We start from the raw sequence: 15,046 nt of genomic DNA, 5'->3' as shown, positions 1-15,046 counted from the left end.
TAAATTTAAATTCATATAAAAATAAACTTATTATTACTATATTCCAACAACAGTCTCTAATATATATTATTTAATTTTTTATTATTCTTTTTTTAAAGCGTAAAAGAATAAATATTGATTTGACTTAAAGTCAATACTTTGGCTTTTCTCCTCCCCCCTTCCTTTTCTTCCCATAACACACTCAGCAATTGATTAATGTGAAATTTGCCACTTTGTCAAACAAGTTAATTAGTTTTTTTTTTTCAAACTTATTTAATTTTTTTAAATAAAGAGATTTTACACGAAAAAGTATTAAGGGTACCGTAAATTCAACCACATTCGATTTGGTGTGATATATCGAGATTTTTTTTTTTTATAAGCTTACCGTGTATAGCCTTCATTTATTGATTTTTGGCTTAACTTCAATCGATATACTTAGTAAATTATTAATTGACTAGCACGTTTGATGTGAATCATTGGTCTATCATACCGATCTAATCGAGCGTGTTTTTGTTCATATTTTTCAAATTTTTTAATTTAGTCTACTATTATTACATTAAAATCGATATTATTGGTTCAATTTTTAAAATTATATTTTTAAAAATCTCATAATTTATTAGATATAAAATTAAAAAATTCATATTAGACCGAAATTATTTGAAAATTTATATGGTAATTTCAAAAGGTTTGAAAGTAATAAATTGTTAAAATTATTTGAAAATTTTATACAAAACTCGAGATTTAATTTAAAACTATTTACACAATCTATCCTTTCACCAATTTAGGGTAAACAAGACACATGGAATCATTCCTGGAAAACGACGTCGTTTTGATCTGGGCCCACCAATGTAAATATTAGGAACTATGAGGACTGGAAAAGAAATAAGGTAGGCCCCAGAAAGTAAATGGAATGAAATCTATGAATATGATTCTTGGATGACCTTATTGAGAAAAGATTGGTTAATAAGATCCTGAATTTATGTACCAATGGGTCCATTTTATTTTTCCTTAATTATCAACATATTTTAATATAAATATAACCAATGCTATAAACTTCTAAATTTTATACTTAATTTTGAAAATTCTCTACCTAATAAATTATTAAACTTTTAATTTTGTATTTAAAATATTTAATAGGTTTTTAAAATATCAGTTGATTTTGTAAATTAATTTATTGGATAAAATTATATTTTATGTTTAATAGTACAACAAAATTTTAATTTTATATTTATTAAATTCAATGAATAATTAAAATTTTAGATAATTATTTGATATAAAATTGAAAATTTTAAAAATGTGGAAGTAAATAGATAAAAATCTTTAGGTAATTTATAATTTAATATATATATTTTTAATTTTATAGGACTATTTTGTTTGAAAAGCAAGAGAGCTGCACGGAATAGAATAATGAGAAGGAAAAAGAATGCTCAAATCCAACCATTGAGATTGATCCACGTCAGATATCCAATTACTGGCTGACAGACTATGATTGACGAACAACACATGGGAACAGTAACACGTGGCAGACAATTAAAATTTTAATTTTATTATTATTATTATTTTCCTGCCGATTCGAAAAAGGAAAAAAAAAAATAATTAATAATAATAATAAAGAGCAACGGAAGGAAACTGTGGGGCCCACCAAAGATCTTGCAAAGTGGACCCCACCAGAGATTTTTCATAAGAGAGAAAACCAAATTCGTGAAGAAATTGCAACATAGGGTAAGAGTGAGGTGGAGTGGGCCCCACTCCCTCTCCAAAATTTCCTTTATTTATTCAGGTAGATCCCTTCCACGCGCTGTCTCTGTAATAGGTGTCATAATATACATATATTTATTTATTTATTTATAATTATTGTATTATATATTCAATAATTAATTAAATAAATAAATAATAATACATTATTTCTCTTTGCCATTTAAGTGCTTAATATTCTAATAATTACGCTGTGTGTAACCAAATTTGTCTTTTCAAAATATATATATATAATGGTATGATATTTTCTATTTTGAGTATAAGTAATTATAAATTCATGATGTTCCATTAAATTAACCAAGGTGAGACTCACTCTCAATAATCAAGTTATTTTTATGAATAATTTAAATTATTTTAGGCAATGAATTTAAAAAATGGGTATTGCTTGTAGCTTAAGCAATCAATTACAATAATGGGGGAAGGGTAAGGGGCTTGGTAGGTATATAATTTTGGCATGCAATTCAAGTAAAACCCTTCTAGAATTTTCTTAAATAGACGAGTTTTTAAAGGCTATATTGATATTATTCGGATTTTGTTCCAGATTTCATAACTTCAGGGAAGATTTTTTTTTCTGACAAATTAAAAAAAAAAAAAAAAATCAGAGAAATAAATATAGAAATTTGAAGAAACCAAATCGTATTGATTTCACACGTGGCGAAGTTATTACTTATTAAAGCATCCAATTCAAGATAAATAGTATTTAAATAATAATTTTTTTCGATATTTCAATAAAATTGATATCGACATTAATTAGAAATTAAAAAAAGAGGGAGAGCCCTAGGAGAAATGGAGGGGAGGGTCCAATTCAATGATGGTGTGATTAGTTAAGTACTGTGTTCTAAATTGTAACTAATATGAGAAAGGTGTTTAATTAATTGGATAAAATCCAATTAACACCCAAAATCAACTCTTTTAATTTCCATCATAATCATGATTTTTTTTTTTTTTTAATTGGCAATCAAACAAAATATTAATGAAGAAAGTAAAGGGGAAAAGGAAAAGAGTGGAAAGAAAAAGATAAGTGGATGTTGTACCAATGGGGTATGGAGAATCTAGACACAGATCTTCCAATATTGATTAAATTTTTCACTTTAAACTTTAAAATGCGTATATTAGAGAGAAGTTTACACATTCTTATAAAAAATGAGGTTTCCAGATCTTATAAGGAAGTGGAGTGCATTCTAAGATTTCAGACTGTGGTTGGACAAAACTGAGTGGACGGATGAACCTAATTTGTAACGGCTTAAGCCCACCGCTAGTAGATATTGTCCTTAAATACGTATGCTAGAGAAAGGTTTCCACACCCTTATAAAGAGTGTTTCATTATCCTCCCCAACCGACGTGAGATCTCATAATCCACCCCCTTCAAGGTTCAGTGTTCTTACTGTCACTCGTTCCTTTCTCACCAAATCCACCACCCCATTGGTGCTAGCACACCTTCTTGTGTCTATCCCTTCAAGGAACAGAACATCGCCTAGTGTCTGACTCTGATACTATTTGTAATGCCCCAAGCCCACCGTTAGAAGATAACCATTTTTGGGTTTCCTTTTAAGATTTTCACACCCTTAGAGGATTTGAAATACCCGGCCCCGTGCCCCACCACGAGCACGACGCACACGTCATTCATCTACATCTAGAACTATTTGGTTAGGTTCTCTCTCTTGAGTGGGTGCATAAAAGCTGCAATCTTAGCAGACCCACCACCCTGATCCCATTCATTTCTTCTCTACCTCTGAAAACACAATGGAGTTAATGAAAGCAGGAGACGTAGAAGAAGAAGAAGAAGAAGAAGAAGAAGAAGAAGTAGTGCAGCAGCAGCAGCAGCAGCAGCAGCAGCATTTCCACGTGCTGGCAGTGGACGACAGCCTACTAGAAAGAAAGGTTCTGGAAAAGCTGCTAACAATTTCTTCTTCATGCGAAGGTAAGAAATCCAATCCATATCTAAATTCACATACTTTCTTATATAAACCATTTTATAATACAATCCAATGCCCAGCAGTGACCTGCGTGGACTCTGGAGATAAGGCTCTAAGGTATCTGGGCTTGCTTGATGACCTTGACAACTTTTCTTCTCCATTTTCTCCCCCACGTCTCTCCCAACAACAGGTAATTTTAATTAATTTTATTTATTTTTTCTATTATAGCCTTTAAACAAAAATTATTAGATTTTAGAACATTAAAATAATAATAATAATAATAATAATAATAATAATAATAAATTAGTTCAAAAGCGTTCTATCTATGTATGTTATATAGTCTACATTACTTATGTATGTTATATAGTCTACCTAAAATATTATTATATTTCAAACTTTACGTAACGCTTCATGTTTATAATTTTAAATTTGGAGATCCCATATCAGTTGAAGACGGAAACGAAATATTCATTATATAGATGTGGAAACCTCTCTCTGATAGATGCATTTTTAAAACTGTGAGGCTGACATTGATATGTAACGAGTTAAGACGGGCAATATTTGCCAGTGGTTGGTTTGGATTGTTACAAATGGTATCAGAGTTAGTCACCGGACGATACGAGATACTGGTTGGAGTAAGCATAGACCCTCTCTCTAGCAAACGCGTTTTAAAATCGTAGAGCTGACGACGATACGTAACGGGTCAAAGCGGACAATATCTACTGGTGATGGGCTTGGACACTTACGAGACTTTATAGTTTTGGTATTTCTCGACATCTCCTCTAATATAACTGTGGTATTTACTTGTCTTGAACTGTTTCTGTGATTGAAAATTATACTCATAAGCCAACACGAGATGCTTTTTAGAAATTTACTCAATATAGAACTACACCAAGCATAACACGTTTAACTTTAAAGTTATTAGGATTAAATTATCGAAAAATAAATTAGAGCTAGTTGGTATAGATAACAACAATCAATTATTTTAAATGTTTTTTATTTAACATCACTCCAGTCATGTGGCTACATAAAAAATATATAAATTTTATCTAATAAAATTAAGATAGATAATATTATATTTAAAAAAATTACAAAAAGTTAAGAGATTAAATAGGCATCAATCATAAACCTATGTATTTTAGCATAATAATTATAAAAAAAAAATTATTAAAAAATATTTTCTCGTGATAATATAAATCTTGGATATAAGACGTGATAAACAAAAAATCTTTTATACCATTTTTAAATTATATTAAAATTAGAGGGACTAAATTTAAATATTTAAATATTTTAATGGCTAAAACCGTAAAGTTGTTGGGCGGTGGAGGACGGTGAGTGATTGAAAAATAGACCATAGTGGCTCTTAGTGAACAGGATGTCACCCACACCCATCAATCCCATTTAATATCGATAGTTACGTTAAAATTTATGAAAATTCCCATGAAAATCTAATTGGACATCTTTGATAGTACAACCACCAAACTAACTTAACCTAATTAATTCAACCATATTATTGATTAAATTATAATTTTAAACTCCACATAATTTAGTTTATAAACTTTTTAATATATAGTAATATAGTTTAATATTTATAATGACTTAGATTTTACTATAAAAATATCATCATAAGTTAATGAATATTTTTTAGTCGATAAACTATGTCTAAAATAATTGTATTTATAAAATTATAGAGATTGAGTTGTTGCAAAATAAAATTTAATACTTCAATAAGATTTTTCATTATAAAAATTAAAATGTTTAAAAGAAAATTAATTTATATAGACTAAATATAAAATTTATAGATTAAAATTTTATTTTCGAAATAGAAGAATTAAAATTTGTAAATTAAATCATTCTGGAAAGTCTTTTAAAAATAATAATCTAATCTACAAATTTTTATATTAGCACTTTTTTTTCACAATAAAAAAATTTAAAATACAGCAAGTATTAATAAATAATTATTTAAAACTTAATAAAATCAGGATGCCTTCATTTATTCTAGCAAGTCGCTTTCTAAATAATTTATTCCATTCGGGATTAAATTTATAATTTAATCTTTTTATATATAATTAATTATGTAGGGATATAAGAGACCATTGATTAATTTAATTGTATTGAGAATAATTTAATCATATACACGTATTTAAAAAAATAAAATTATGGAAATCACACTTAATTTATAATAACTCATATATATATATATATATATAAAGCGCAAGAATAATTCAGAGGTTATCCACCTCTTGTCAATCATTATTAAATTTTCGATCCAATGATTTGATTTAATATATTTAACATTTTTATTATTATTGTGAAGAGAGCGATGAGTCATCACTCCCACCGACATGTAAAAAATAAATTAAATATCTAAATTTGGAACTAAAAAATGAAAATGATAAAGCTGAAAATAAGCCCAAAAAATAACTTGAAAGAAAAGAAAAACTAAGCCAATAATTATTGTAAAGGATGAAAAATCAATATTAATTAAATGAGAGGATTTTAAACCATTAAATTATTATTTAATTATTCGTTGTCTTTTATTTATTTATTTATTTATTTATTTATTTTTTGGTTAAAAAGTAGTGGTTATTATTTCTATTTTTTTTTAAACCTTAAAAAAAAAATAATGCAAATTATAATTTATTTTTATGATATTAAAGTACCAATTCAATCATTTAGCTCAACCACTTTATATAAAGCTTGCAAATTTATTAATCAATTTTAAAGTTTAAAAACATATAAAAATATTTATAATTTGTACATTAAATAATGAAATTTAAACTGAAGGTAAAATTGTAATATTTATTTAAAGTTAAAATTTATTTATTTATTTATTATTATTATTATTATTTTGCGAACTAAAAAAACAGTAAGATAAATTAAAGAAAAAGGTAATTGGGTTGGGTGTAAAATCAACATTAATGGGAGTGTCGGGGTCTCTCCATCTGAGGGTACTACAATTGCCATGCCCCATATGATGGGGCGCCACAATTTGGGACTCTCCCTATTTATATTCATTTCCAACCAACTATTATTATTATTTTTCCTATATATATATATATATATATATATATTCTTAATTTCTTCTATATTTCTTTATTTTAAAATCGGTTTTCAATTACATTACATTTTGAAATCGTGAGATTTAATTTATCTTAAATGATATATTTTATTAATTTTAATAGTGCATTTTCTTTGTTTTTAATTGTGTAAAAATTAATTCAGAATAATATTAGGTTACAAATCAACGATTTATTTTTTGTTGTTTAATTTTTTTTTTTATAATTTATTATGAAAATATCAACATACGAAGAAAAATCTACACAGAAAAAAAAAACCAATAATATTTAATTAATATGTCTATTTTTTTTCACCTGATTTAATTTTATTTATTGCTTTAGTTATTTAAAGAAACGAACATAATCTAAGATATAAATGGCCCAAATATTGCAAGCTTCAAATATTTACGTATTATATAATTTACTAAAGTAGTAGATAACATGAAGGGCATTTGGTCTAGTGGTATGATTCTCGCTTTGGGTGCGAGAGGTCCCGAGTTCGATTCTCGGAATGCCCCTTCTTTTGAAAATTACAAGCTTTTTTTTAATAATATTTTCCCTCTTGGAAATGGGCTGATTTCAGGCCCAATCTTTAGTGATAAGGCCCATTTGGTTCGTCACAAACTCGGCCCAGCTCCACGAATGAGTATTTTGGAGTGCATATATTTGTGTCGGATTTTTAAATCTAATAAATATTAAAACGACTACTTAGTTTGAATTTGTCGTATTTTTTAAAAATAAATTTCTACTTATCAATTATTTTACTTAAATTTCATTGGATGAAATTAGATTTTATCAATTATTCTAATTAATTACGGCAAGAGTGAGTTTAACTTTACTCATATATCCTTATGCAATATATTCCTTTATATATGGCCAACAACTTTTTATTTTTTATTTTTATTATTATTTATTTATTATCTTGCTTATTATTAGTCTGTCTAGTACTTTTTGATAGGGACCACCCAAAGGTCTCTCATAGGATTGAGTTATACAGCGCTTTTAAGTGTTACCTAGGTTTGGACCTTACTTTTTGTAAGTTGATGTTCATAAGTACACGTGTCATTACCTCATTGGTCAAAGGTCCGAGAGATCCTATAGCTTTGTGAGATGTTGAAATTAAAAGAAAAAAAAAAAATTATTATCCAATAAGAAAACAATAAATGGTAAAATTAATTTACAAATAAACCCAAAATTTTAAAATGAGGTATATTTAGTTCTCAAACCTTTAAAATTATAAATTTAGTCTTGAAATTATAAAATTTAAATTACGTACACTATCTAATTATTTTCTAGAAATTTTAAATTTATAAAAATTTATAGACACGACATAAAATTAAAAAATATATTAGATAAAAATAGAAATTATTATAAAAAAAAAAGTCTATATTTGTAATTTATTATTACTTTATTATTTTTAAAATTATAAATTTAATTTCAAAATTTTCTTTTGAAGTTTTAAAATTCACTACATTCGTGAAAATAATTATCAGATATAAAATTTAAATTGGTAATTATAAATTTAAAAATTTAAAAGTATATTAGATGTTTTTTAAAATTGATAGAAAAATAGACAAATTTCCGGAAGGGGTATAATTGTAATTTACTAAAGTAATAATATGAATAAAAAACTAGAGTTTGTGACCCATTGAAACGCTGCGTTGTTTGTTTTCCCAATCCCAATAGCCTCCTTTTTCCATATTTATAAATTCACTTTGTATCCGAAACTAAATAACCCAACTCCCACTCTCTTCTCTTCATATAATTTCTTCTGTTATTCGTGTTCTTCATTCCGCTCTCTGGTTTTCACGCTACTGGACCGTACTTGATCTGCCATGGCCATGGATACTCTCTACGAATACCAGATATGGCAACCTGAAGAAGGTGAAGATGATATTAATTTTGCCATTTCCAATTCTCACTTGCTTCCCTGTGACTGTTTCCTTTTTCACCTTCGCTTTCGCCATGTTCTTCAGTCAAATCACTCTCAAGAATTTCACACTCTCCTAAATTCCTCCCTATCTTCGTCCTTGATACCTTGCGATGTCTTTCTCGCTAGTGGCTCCAGTATCTTGATTGCTGTTTTCTCCGACACTGGCGTCGCGCAAGACTTCTTGGATGCGGCAGTACCGGAGGTTCTGTCCGTTGCGGCTGATATCGTTTGCAATCCTCTTAATGATGGCCGTCGCATATTTCCGTTGGCGGTGTCTGTTTTAGTCGTTTCGCTGTACAATGAACGCGAGGAAATTGGGCGAGTTTTGCGGGAATCATCAGAGCAAGCGTTTAAAGCGTCGCCGGCGTGTGCGTCGGCTATCGAAGGTTTGAAGAACGTGGAGATTGATGTCCGTGGAGAGCTGTTGATCGGAGAATGCAGAATATGTTTGGATGAATTGATGAACGGAATGGAAGTTACGCAATTGCCGTGCGATCATTTTTACCACAGAGAGTGTATCGTCAAATGGCTAGAGACGAGTCATTTGTGCCCGTTGTGCCGCTACGCAATGCCATTGAGCTGATTGGATAGAATTTGCAGGTATCAATGATCGTACATGATGAAATTGAATTTACCACGGGAAGGCATGGTCAGATTTTGATTGAGAATTGAATTTGATTCTGCATTTTTTTCTAATTGAGCAAAATTGTTGAACCCTAGCTGGTAACGACCTGTTATCTACCAGAATCGTAATGGTAGAAGAGATGCACATGAATACTACACAGATTTCATCTTCAATTATTAGCAGAAATTAAATATAAGTTTGAAATTCATTAGCGCTATGGCTACTACACATGATACATCTCACTTGTTCTACTCCTATGTGATAGTTCCCTGTCTATGGTCCACTGAATTTTTTGCTTATTACCCTGTCCCGGTTCCATTGTCTGGTCTATCGTTGAAGTTGTAACAACAAAATTTGTTAAAATATTTTGGAATTCTTATTGAACTTGTTATTCAATTTACTGCAGGAAGCTAACCATACAGTGTATAATTATCGCTTGTTGAGTACTAGGAAGACATGAATTGACTGAAGACGAAGAACCAGACTAGTTTTTGTTTATTTTCAACTTAGCTGATGTAGAGGAGCAAGAAAATAAGGTGGACTGGTTCTTGAAACTCCATTGACCATGAAACACTGAGAATCTAACAGATAGCAGGATGTGACATAGAAGTTCATTACGAAGGTTGACTATGATATTAGGATGCTGATGAAACCTTGGGGTCGCCACTCTATATCTTCATCTGTGTTTTGATGGGGCAAATCCAACCAGAATGGCAACCATCTTTATGGCGCAAAAGGGGGTCAATATCTTTATTTTTGGACAAGCTTTGGCCAAGGGAAATTTGCAGATAGCCAGATAGTGGCTGGAAGAGAGAAACATAGAGACAAGGAAGGTGGAATATGTCTCTTTGCGCACTCCAGCAGAAATGCCTATGCCAATACATCGCTAGCCCCGAGGTGAGTTCATATCATTTGTGTCTTGTGAAGCAAAATATTAAGAACAAGTCTTTATTTCCATTACTCTGATAATAGCCAAGGTAGTTGATCACATATTTGAAGTAGATTTTTGGCTTCTGTTCAACGAGAGTAAATCCTAGTTACTTGATGGGAACTAAATCGGTTAGGAAATGTTGGCCTTAGGCCTCGTACTTATAAATCCATGATCATTCCTAAATTAGCCAATGTGAGACTCCCTCCTAACAATCCTGAGATGCCTATGGAACCTTCGAGTAGTCTCTCCCCTTAATCGAGGCTTGACAGTACACCCTTTATCTACCTTCAAGACTCTTACATTTTGCTCGAAATTTCAAATCTTTGCCATTATAGATAGAAAGGCCTCCACATTCATCATATTTGATGTCAAGATTTTGCAGACTAGTGAGTTTGTAGCTTCTTTTCTATGTCATTTATCAGATCATCTTCCTCCATTAGTTATTTCAAACTTGCAGATTTTGTAAAAATTTTGAGATTAAAACACAACTATTATAAAATATTTCCTATTTTAAAATTTTAGTAGTAAATTAGAATTTAAAAGGTTTCATGAGCAAACCCTTTTATTCTCTTTTAAGAGAACCTTCAGATCGACTTTATCAATATGATCTGACAATATTTACGCGATTCTAAGATCAATAATTACTTGACATACATTTAAGATCGTATTTTGGTCATATCTCTCATCGTGGTAGTTGTTATCATAGGTTCAGATAGTCCTTTCAACAATTCTTATTAGAGGAAAGTTTTGAAGTATTATGACTTCTAACACTTATTTTGAAGTATTACTTCAAAAAGATTTGAAGGAACTATAACTTTAGGCGTTTCCTTTATTTGACCATTTTTTTAAAATTAGGATTAAACTTTTTAGGGAAGAAAGTGCCGAGTAAAAGAAGGGGTTAAAACGGGTGACCGGCAACTTATATTATTCGACCATTTTTTAAGACTTAAAAGAACGGGTTAAAACGGGCGACCGGCTGCACAAGTTTGACGGAATGGAACCCCTCCGAAACCTCCAGACTCTCCTGTAACTGATGAAATCGCATCTTCCCTCCCAATAAATAAACCCATTGTCTCTCAAAAATCGCTGGAAGAAAACAAAATGTTCTTCTTCTTCGTCGGGGGTTTAGAGCAACAAGTTCGCCAGCTCCTCAAATCCGGCGCCGGCCGGTGCATAAACTGCAACTCGCCGGCCGATCTCGTTAACTACGAGAAAGTTCTGAAGCTCTTCTTTGTTCCGGTGTGGCGGTGGCCGGGAAAAGAGCCACTGATGCACTGCAACAACTGTAACCTCTTTTTCCCTCGGTCGCTCTCCGCCCTCAATTTCCGATCAATCGACGCCGCCAGCCGCTCTTTCAAGGACCCTTCGTTGCCGTTCATGTAACAAAGTAGTGGAGCCCAACTTCAGTTTCTGCCCTTTCTGTGGTTCTTCCTTGTAAATTTCAGAAGTAGCTGCTTCTTGTTTACTTCTGCTTCAAATGATTTGAATTATCATATAGCCTCGTCTGTTAGTAATCAAAATGGTGTCTGATTCTGTAATTTGTTCTTGAAAACTGCTACTTCTGAATGAGAAATTGCTGGAATCAATATGAAGATCGAAGATTGAGAACGAAAACCTTTATTATCAACCGTACAATTTCTTCGTGTTGAAGATGCACAGAACAAAGCATACTCGTATACTTTTACAAGCCTAAAACAATGACCCTTGGGGGTGGGGGGCTCGGGAGAAGCAAACCGAAAGCAAAGCAGAAGCACTTAAAAGCCAAGCCAATCAAATTGATATAGCAATCTCTAAATTACGTGGGGATTCTCCTCTGCTTTCATATGATTTTCTTCTTACAGCTTCTGCAGAGTCCAATTGAGAGCGTTGTTTTCAAAAGTGGAAGCTGAAGGGAGGGAGGGATGGAGGGATGGAGGGTAGGTTGGTATTGTCTCAGCCAGCAATTTTAAGCTTTGAAAAAGATGGGGATTTGTGTTTATGGGGTTCTAAGAAGTGTTGAAGTTAACTAAGTTTGAATACTCTGTTCAATTTGATTTGCTGAAGGGTAATTGTTTTGCTCCTTCCTCTACTGCATTTCTCCATACCCTATATCTTACGCCAAGCTTATCATAAGAAACTGGCATGTTCCAAATATTTGCTCCGTTCAGCATTCTTTCTTGCTGACCAATAACGAGCCTCAAGTCCTCATTCAACACCTGCATGAACAGCAAAAAGAAAGAATCCCTCTTTTAGAATACGATCATGAATAGCAATAAAACTGTTCTGGGTCTGTTGGGATGAGAATTTTACCTGTTCTGCAAAATGTCTCCAGAGATAGTGCATGAAGGGAATATTCTTCAACACAGGAGCAAAATCCAGTGACATTCTGTACAGGAGTCTTGTCTTCTGTCTTGTTGAAGGCAAGCACACATGGAGTTGATGAAGATGTGTTGAGCATTCTCTGGTACTTTGACCTTCTAGTTTTCCTGGCTTGGAGATCCCTATAGTAGATAGCACCATACAAGGTGGTCGAAACTCCATGTCGATCGGGTAAGGGTCCCAGTATCCTTGGAGCCCAGATGCAGGGGTTAAAAATTTCACCAAGCTGCGAGTTGGATAGAGTAGAGATTAAAGATCAGTTTTTAAGACTTTTTTAACTCATAACTTGAGTTCCATAGTTATGATATTGACCAAATTGTACCTGGGTACGCTCCATCCTTTTGCAAAAGTGGAAGTATGAGTAAAAGGTGCATGAGCAAGATCCAGAAGGTTATCTAGCAGTAATCCATGCTCCACTGGGATTTCAATGACGAGCTGCCATATGCACATACAGTTTAGCTGAAGAAGACTTCATGCACATTCATCATTTATAACTCAACCGCTATGATAATTACCTCAGCATGGATTTGAAAACCAGGAGGAGGTTGTAGAGAAGGAAGATTGGCTGCTGGAGGATCATTACCAGGCCAAACCCAGATCATTCCTTCTTTTTCGAAACATGGCAAAGACTTTATTTTCACATTTTGTAGTCGCGTTGATGGCATTTTCTCACATTTTCCGTCTGTTGAGTATTCCCAACCTGATATTTCAACGAATGAGATTTCTGTTTTTATTAAGCCAGGCTTTTGAGTTTCCTGAGTATGTTCCTTTTAGTAAGACTAACCATGGTAAGGACACTGAACTCGTCCGTCGTTGACAGAACCGAGGTGAAGAGGGCATGCCCTATGTGCACAAGTGTTTCGTATGCATCCAGGATTGCCATCCTTTCCACGGAAAAGAACCCATGGTTCTTCAAAACAATCAAATGGGACCTGAAATAGATGATGAATTAGTAAGAGGACACCCAAAGTAAGTTGAATTCAAAAGGTATTGGATGAGCCGATATGAAGGATTATCCTACCATTGTGTCATCTTTCAGATCACTGGAGAAAGCAACAGGATACCAGAAGTTCTTCAAGCGGGGATGATACGGTTGGGTCGGTCCTGATACGTTCAAGCTTTTCTTTGGCGATCTTCTATTTACAGAATCATGAGATTGTGTCGAAGTACCGGGCGAGGTAGATGGGGTATCCAATTCCGCTGTGTTTCTGTCTTGTAACAGCCTATCATGCACCAATTCTTCCATGTAAGCTAGTTTATCTAACGCAGTGGCAACCCGTGCTTCAGATATATGAACCTGTTTATGTTGGTTCATGAGTGCTCAAACATGATAATGGTAGAAATTGGACAAGAATTGACAAGAAACTTTACATACCTGTCTGTGAGCTTCTGCCAATTCGTCCTGTAATCCAGCAAGCTCGTTCTTCATTGTTCCAATAGACTTATAGTCACGAGCTAGAGGATTTAGAACTTCCACAACCTAAAGCAATATTTAAGCCACAAACATTCAGAACAAAACATGTTTCAAATAGAAAGATCAACCTAAAGGTAATTTTATGGAAGATAAACCAACTGCATGAACAAGAAAATGAAGTAGTAGAATGAGATTGGAGGAACCTTTTCATGGAGAAGCATGATTGTAAGAACATCTTGCCGAGCTCGCCAATCACAGTATTGAATGTCATATCTAGCCACTTCCAGAGCTTGATTAACATCTAAGAACTTCCCTTTACATTGAGGAACCTTTGTCCTTGGATCTTCCACGTCAAATAGCGTTTCCCAACCACTCTTCCTCTCTATAGCTCCTTCCTCTCCAAACACAGCAAACACTCTAAATCCTCCTTTCGCACTCTGAAATCCAACACTCCACAATATCAAACCATAACATTCAAAGTGGAACGAAAATTTAGAACCTCAGGGCCAATCGTTTATCAGAGTTTAACACAACAATGCATCAAACATCTGTTAATCCACATATTTTGCCCTATGGTTAGTTATAGAAAGCGATCAAATCGTTTAATCCATCTCATTACTCGCTTAGAAGCTCCTACTACAGCAACTAAAGAAACTCACAAGTACGAACAGAGGAAGCGGCCAAGTTTGGTAATCAAAAGCACTACGAAAACTAAGCTCCATGAAACCAATTAGCAGAAAAATGCACGTCGAAATGACCAAATGGACTCTCAATCGACAACCAGATATCAAAAACAAATTGAGGAACGTTCAAAGATAAGAACCACGCACCTTCCTAAAATTGAGCTTCGGAGATTTAGAAATATAGATCGGCAACGATAGAGCTGCAGCCGTTGCTACGACGGTCATCGCGTTTGAACTGTGAAGCTGAGAGAGAGAGAGAGAGGGAGAGAGAGAGGGCTGAGAGAGAGAGAGAGAGAGAGAGCGAAATGAAAATTCTTGTGAGAGAGATATCATTTTGGGGATTTTAGCGATAAGAGGCGGTTGTACTCCGCGATCTCAGCTGGCCTTCCAAGG

The 15,046-nt window shown here is 32.8% G+C and overlaps 3 protein-coding genes, 1 non-coding gene and 1 pseudogene across 4 annotated transcripts; 4 read left to right on the top strand and 1 right to left on the bottom strand.

Moving 5' to 3' along the window:
• Window positions 1-3,419: 3,419 nt before the first annotated feature.
• On the top strand, window positions 3,420-4,520 carry LOC111808892 (two-component response regulator ARR8). The gene is made up of 3 exons (XM_023695123.2): window positions 3,420-3,655; window positions 3,734-3,840; window positions 4,219-4,520. Exons 1-3 carry the CDS (start codon window positions 3,478-3,480, stop codon window positions 4,306-4,308), a joined length of 375 nt encoding a protein of 124 aa, XP_023550891.1. The 5' UTR covers window positions 3,420-3,477; the 3' UTR covers window positions 4,309-4,520.
• A 2,635-nt stretch (window positions 4,521-7,155) lies between these two features.
• Window positions 7,156-7,227, top strand: TRNAP-UGG (transfer RNA proline (anticodon UGG)). The gene has a single exon. It is a non-coding gene; the product is annotated as a tRNA-Pro (tRNA).
• A 1,145-nt stretch (window positions 7,228-8,372) lies between these two features.
• On the top strand, window positions 8,373-9,958 carry LOC111808891 (uncharacterized). The gene is made up of 2 exons (XM_087116778.1): window positions 8,373-9,242; window positions 9,674-9,958. Exon 1 carries the CDS (start codon window positions 8,545-8,547, stop codon window positions 9,223-9,225), a length of 681 nt encoding a protein of 226 aa, XP_086972904.1. The 5' UTR covers window positions 8,373-8,544; the 3' UTR covers window positions 9,226-9,242; window positions 9,674-9,958.
• A 138-nt stretch (window positions 9,959-10,096) lies between these two features.
• Window positions 10,097-11,812, top strand: LOC147789756 (uncharacterized; annotated as a pseudogene).
• LOC111808890 (chlorophyllide a oxygenase, chloroplastic) lies at window positions 11,800-14,963 on the bottom strand. The gene is made up of 9 exons (XM_023695122.2): window positions 14,801-14,963; window positions 14,174-14,407; window positions 13,932-14,036; window positions 13,578-13,853; window positions 13,341-13,488; window positions 13,072-13,256; window positions 12,879-12,991; window positions 12,488-12,782; window positions 11,800-12,393 (listed from the first exon to the last, which is right to left on the bottom strand). The coding sequence occupies exons 1-9, from the start codon at window positions 14,876-14,878 to the stop codon at window positions 12,223-12,225; spliced, it is 1,605 nt and encodes a 534-aa protein (XP_023550890.2). The 5' UTR covers window positions 14,879-14,963; the 3' UTR covers window positions 11,800-12,222.
• Window positions 14,964-15,046: the final 83 nt, after the last annotated feature.

Source organism: Cucurbita pepo, chromosome 13, assembly GCF_057944985.1.
Source record: "Cucurbita pepo subsp. pepo isolate OVF chromosome 13, ASM5794498v1, whole genome shotgun sequence".
NCBI classification, from domain to species: Eukaryota; Viridiplantae; Streptophyta; class Magnoliopsida; order Cucurbitales; family Cucurbitaceae; genus Cucurbita; species Cucurbita pepo.
This window is presented reverse-complemented; position numbering and strand designations above follow the sequence as displayed.

Bases quoted from the DNA above. Each gene is read 5' to 3' on its own strand.
- LOC111808890 (XM_023695122.2), bottom strand. From the start codon at position 14,878: ATGACCGTCGTAGCAACGGCTGCAGCTCTATCGTTGCCGATCTATATT. The intron at 13,489-13,577 runs GTAGGATAATCC...CATCTATTTCAG, and splicing joins ATCTGAAAGATGACACAATG to GTCCCATTTGATTGTTTTGA. The intron at 12,783-12,878 runs GTACAATTTGGT...TCCAACTCGCAG, and splicing joins AAAGGATGGAGCGTACCCAG to CTTGGTGAAATTTTTAACCC.
- LOC111808892 (XM_023695123.2), top strand. From the start codon at position 3,478: ATGGAGTTAATGAAAGCAGGAGACGTAGAAGAAGAAGAAGAAGAAGAA. The intron at 3,656-3,733 runs GTAAGAAATCCA...AATGCCCAGCAG, and splicing joins AATTTCTTCTTCATGCGAAG to TGACCTGCGTGGACTCTGGA. The intron at 3,841-4,218 runs GTAATTTTAATT...AATATTTGCCAG, and splicing joins CACGTCTCTCCCAACAACAG to TGGTTGGTTTGGATTGTTAC.
- LOC111808891 (XM_087116778.1), top strand. From the start codon at position 8,545: ATGGCCATGGATACTCTCTACGAATACCAGATATGGCAACCTGAAGAA.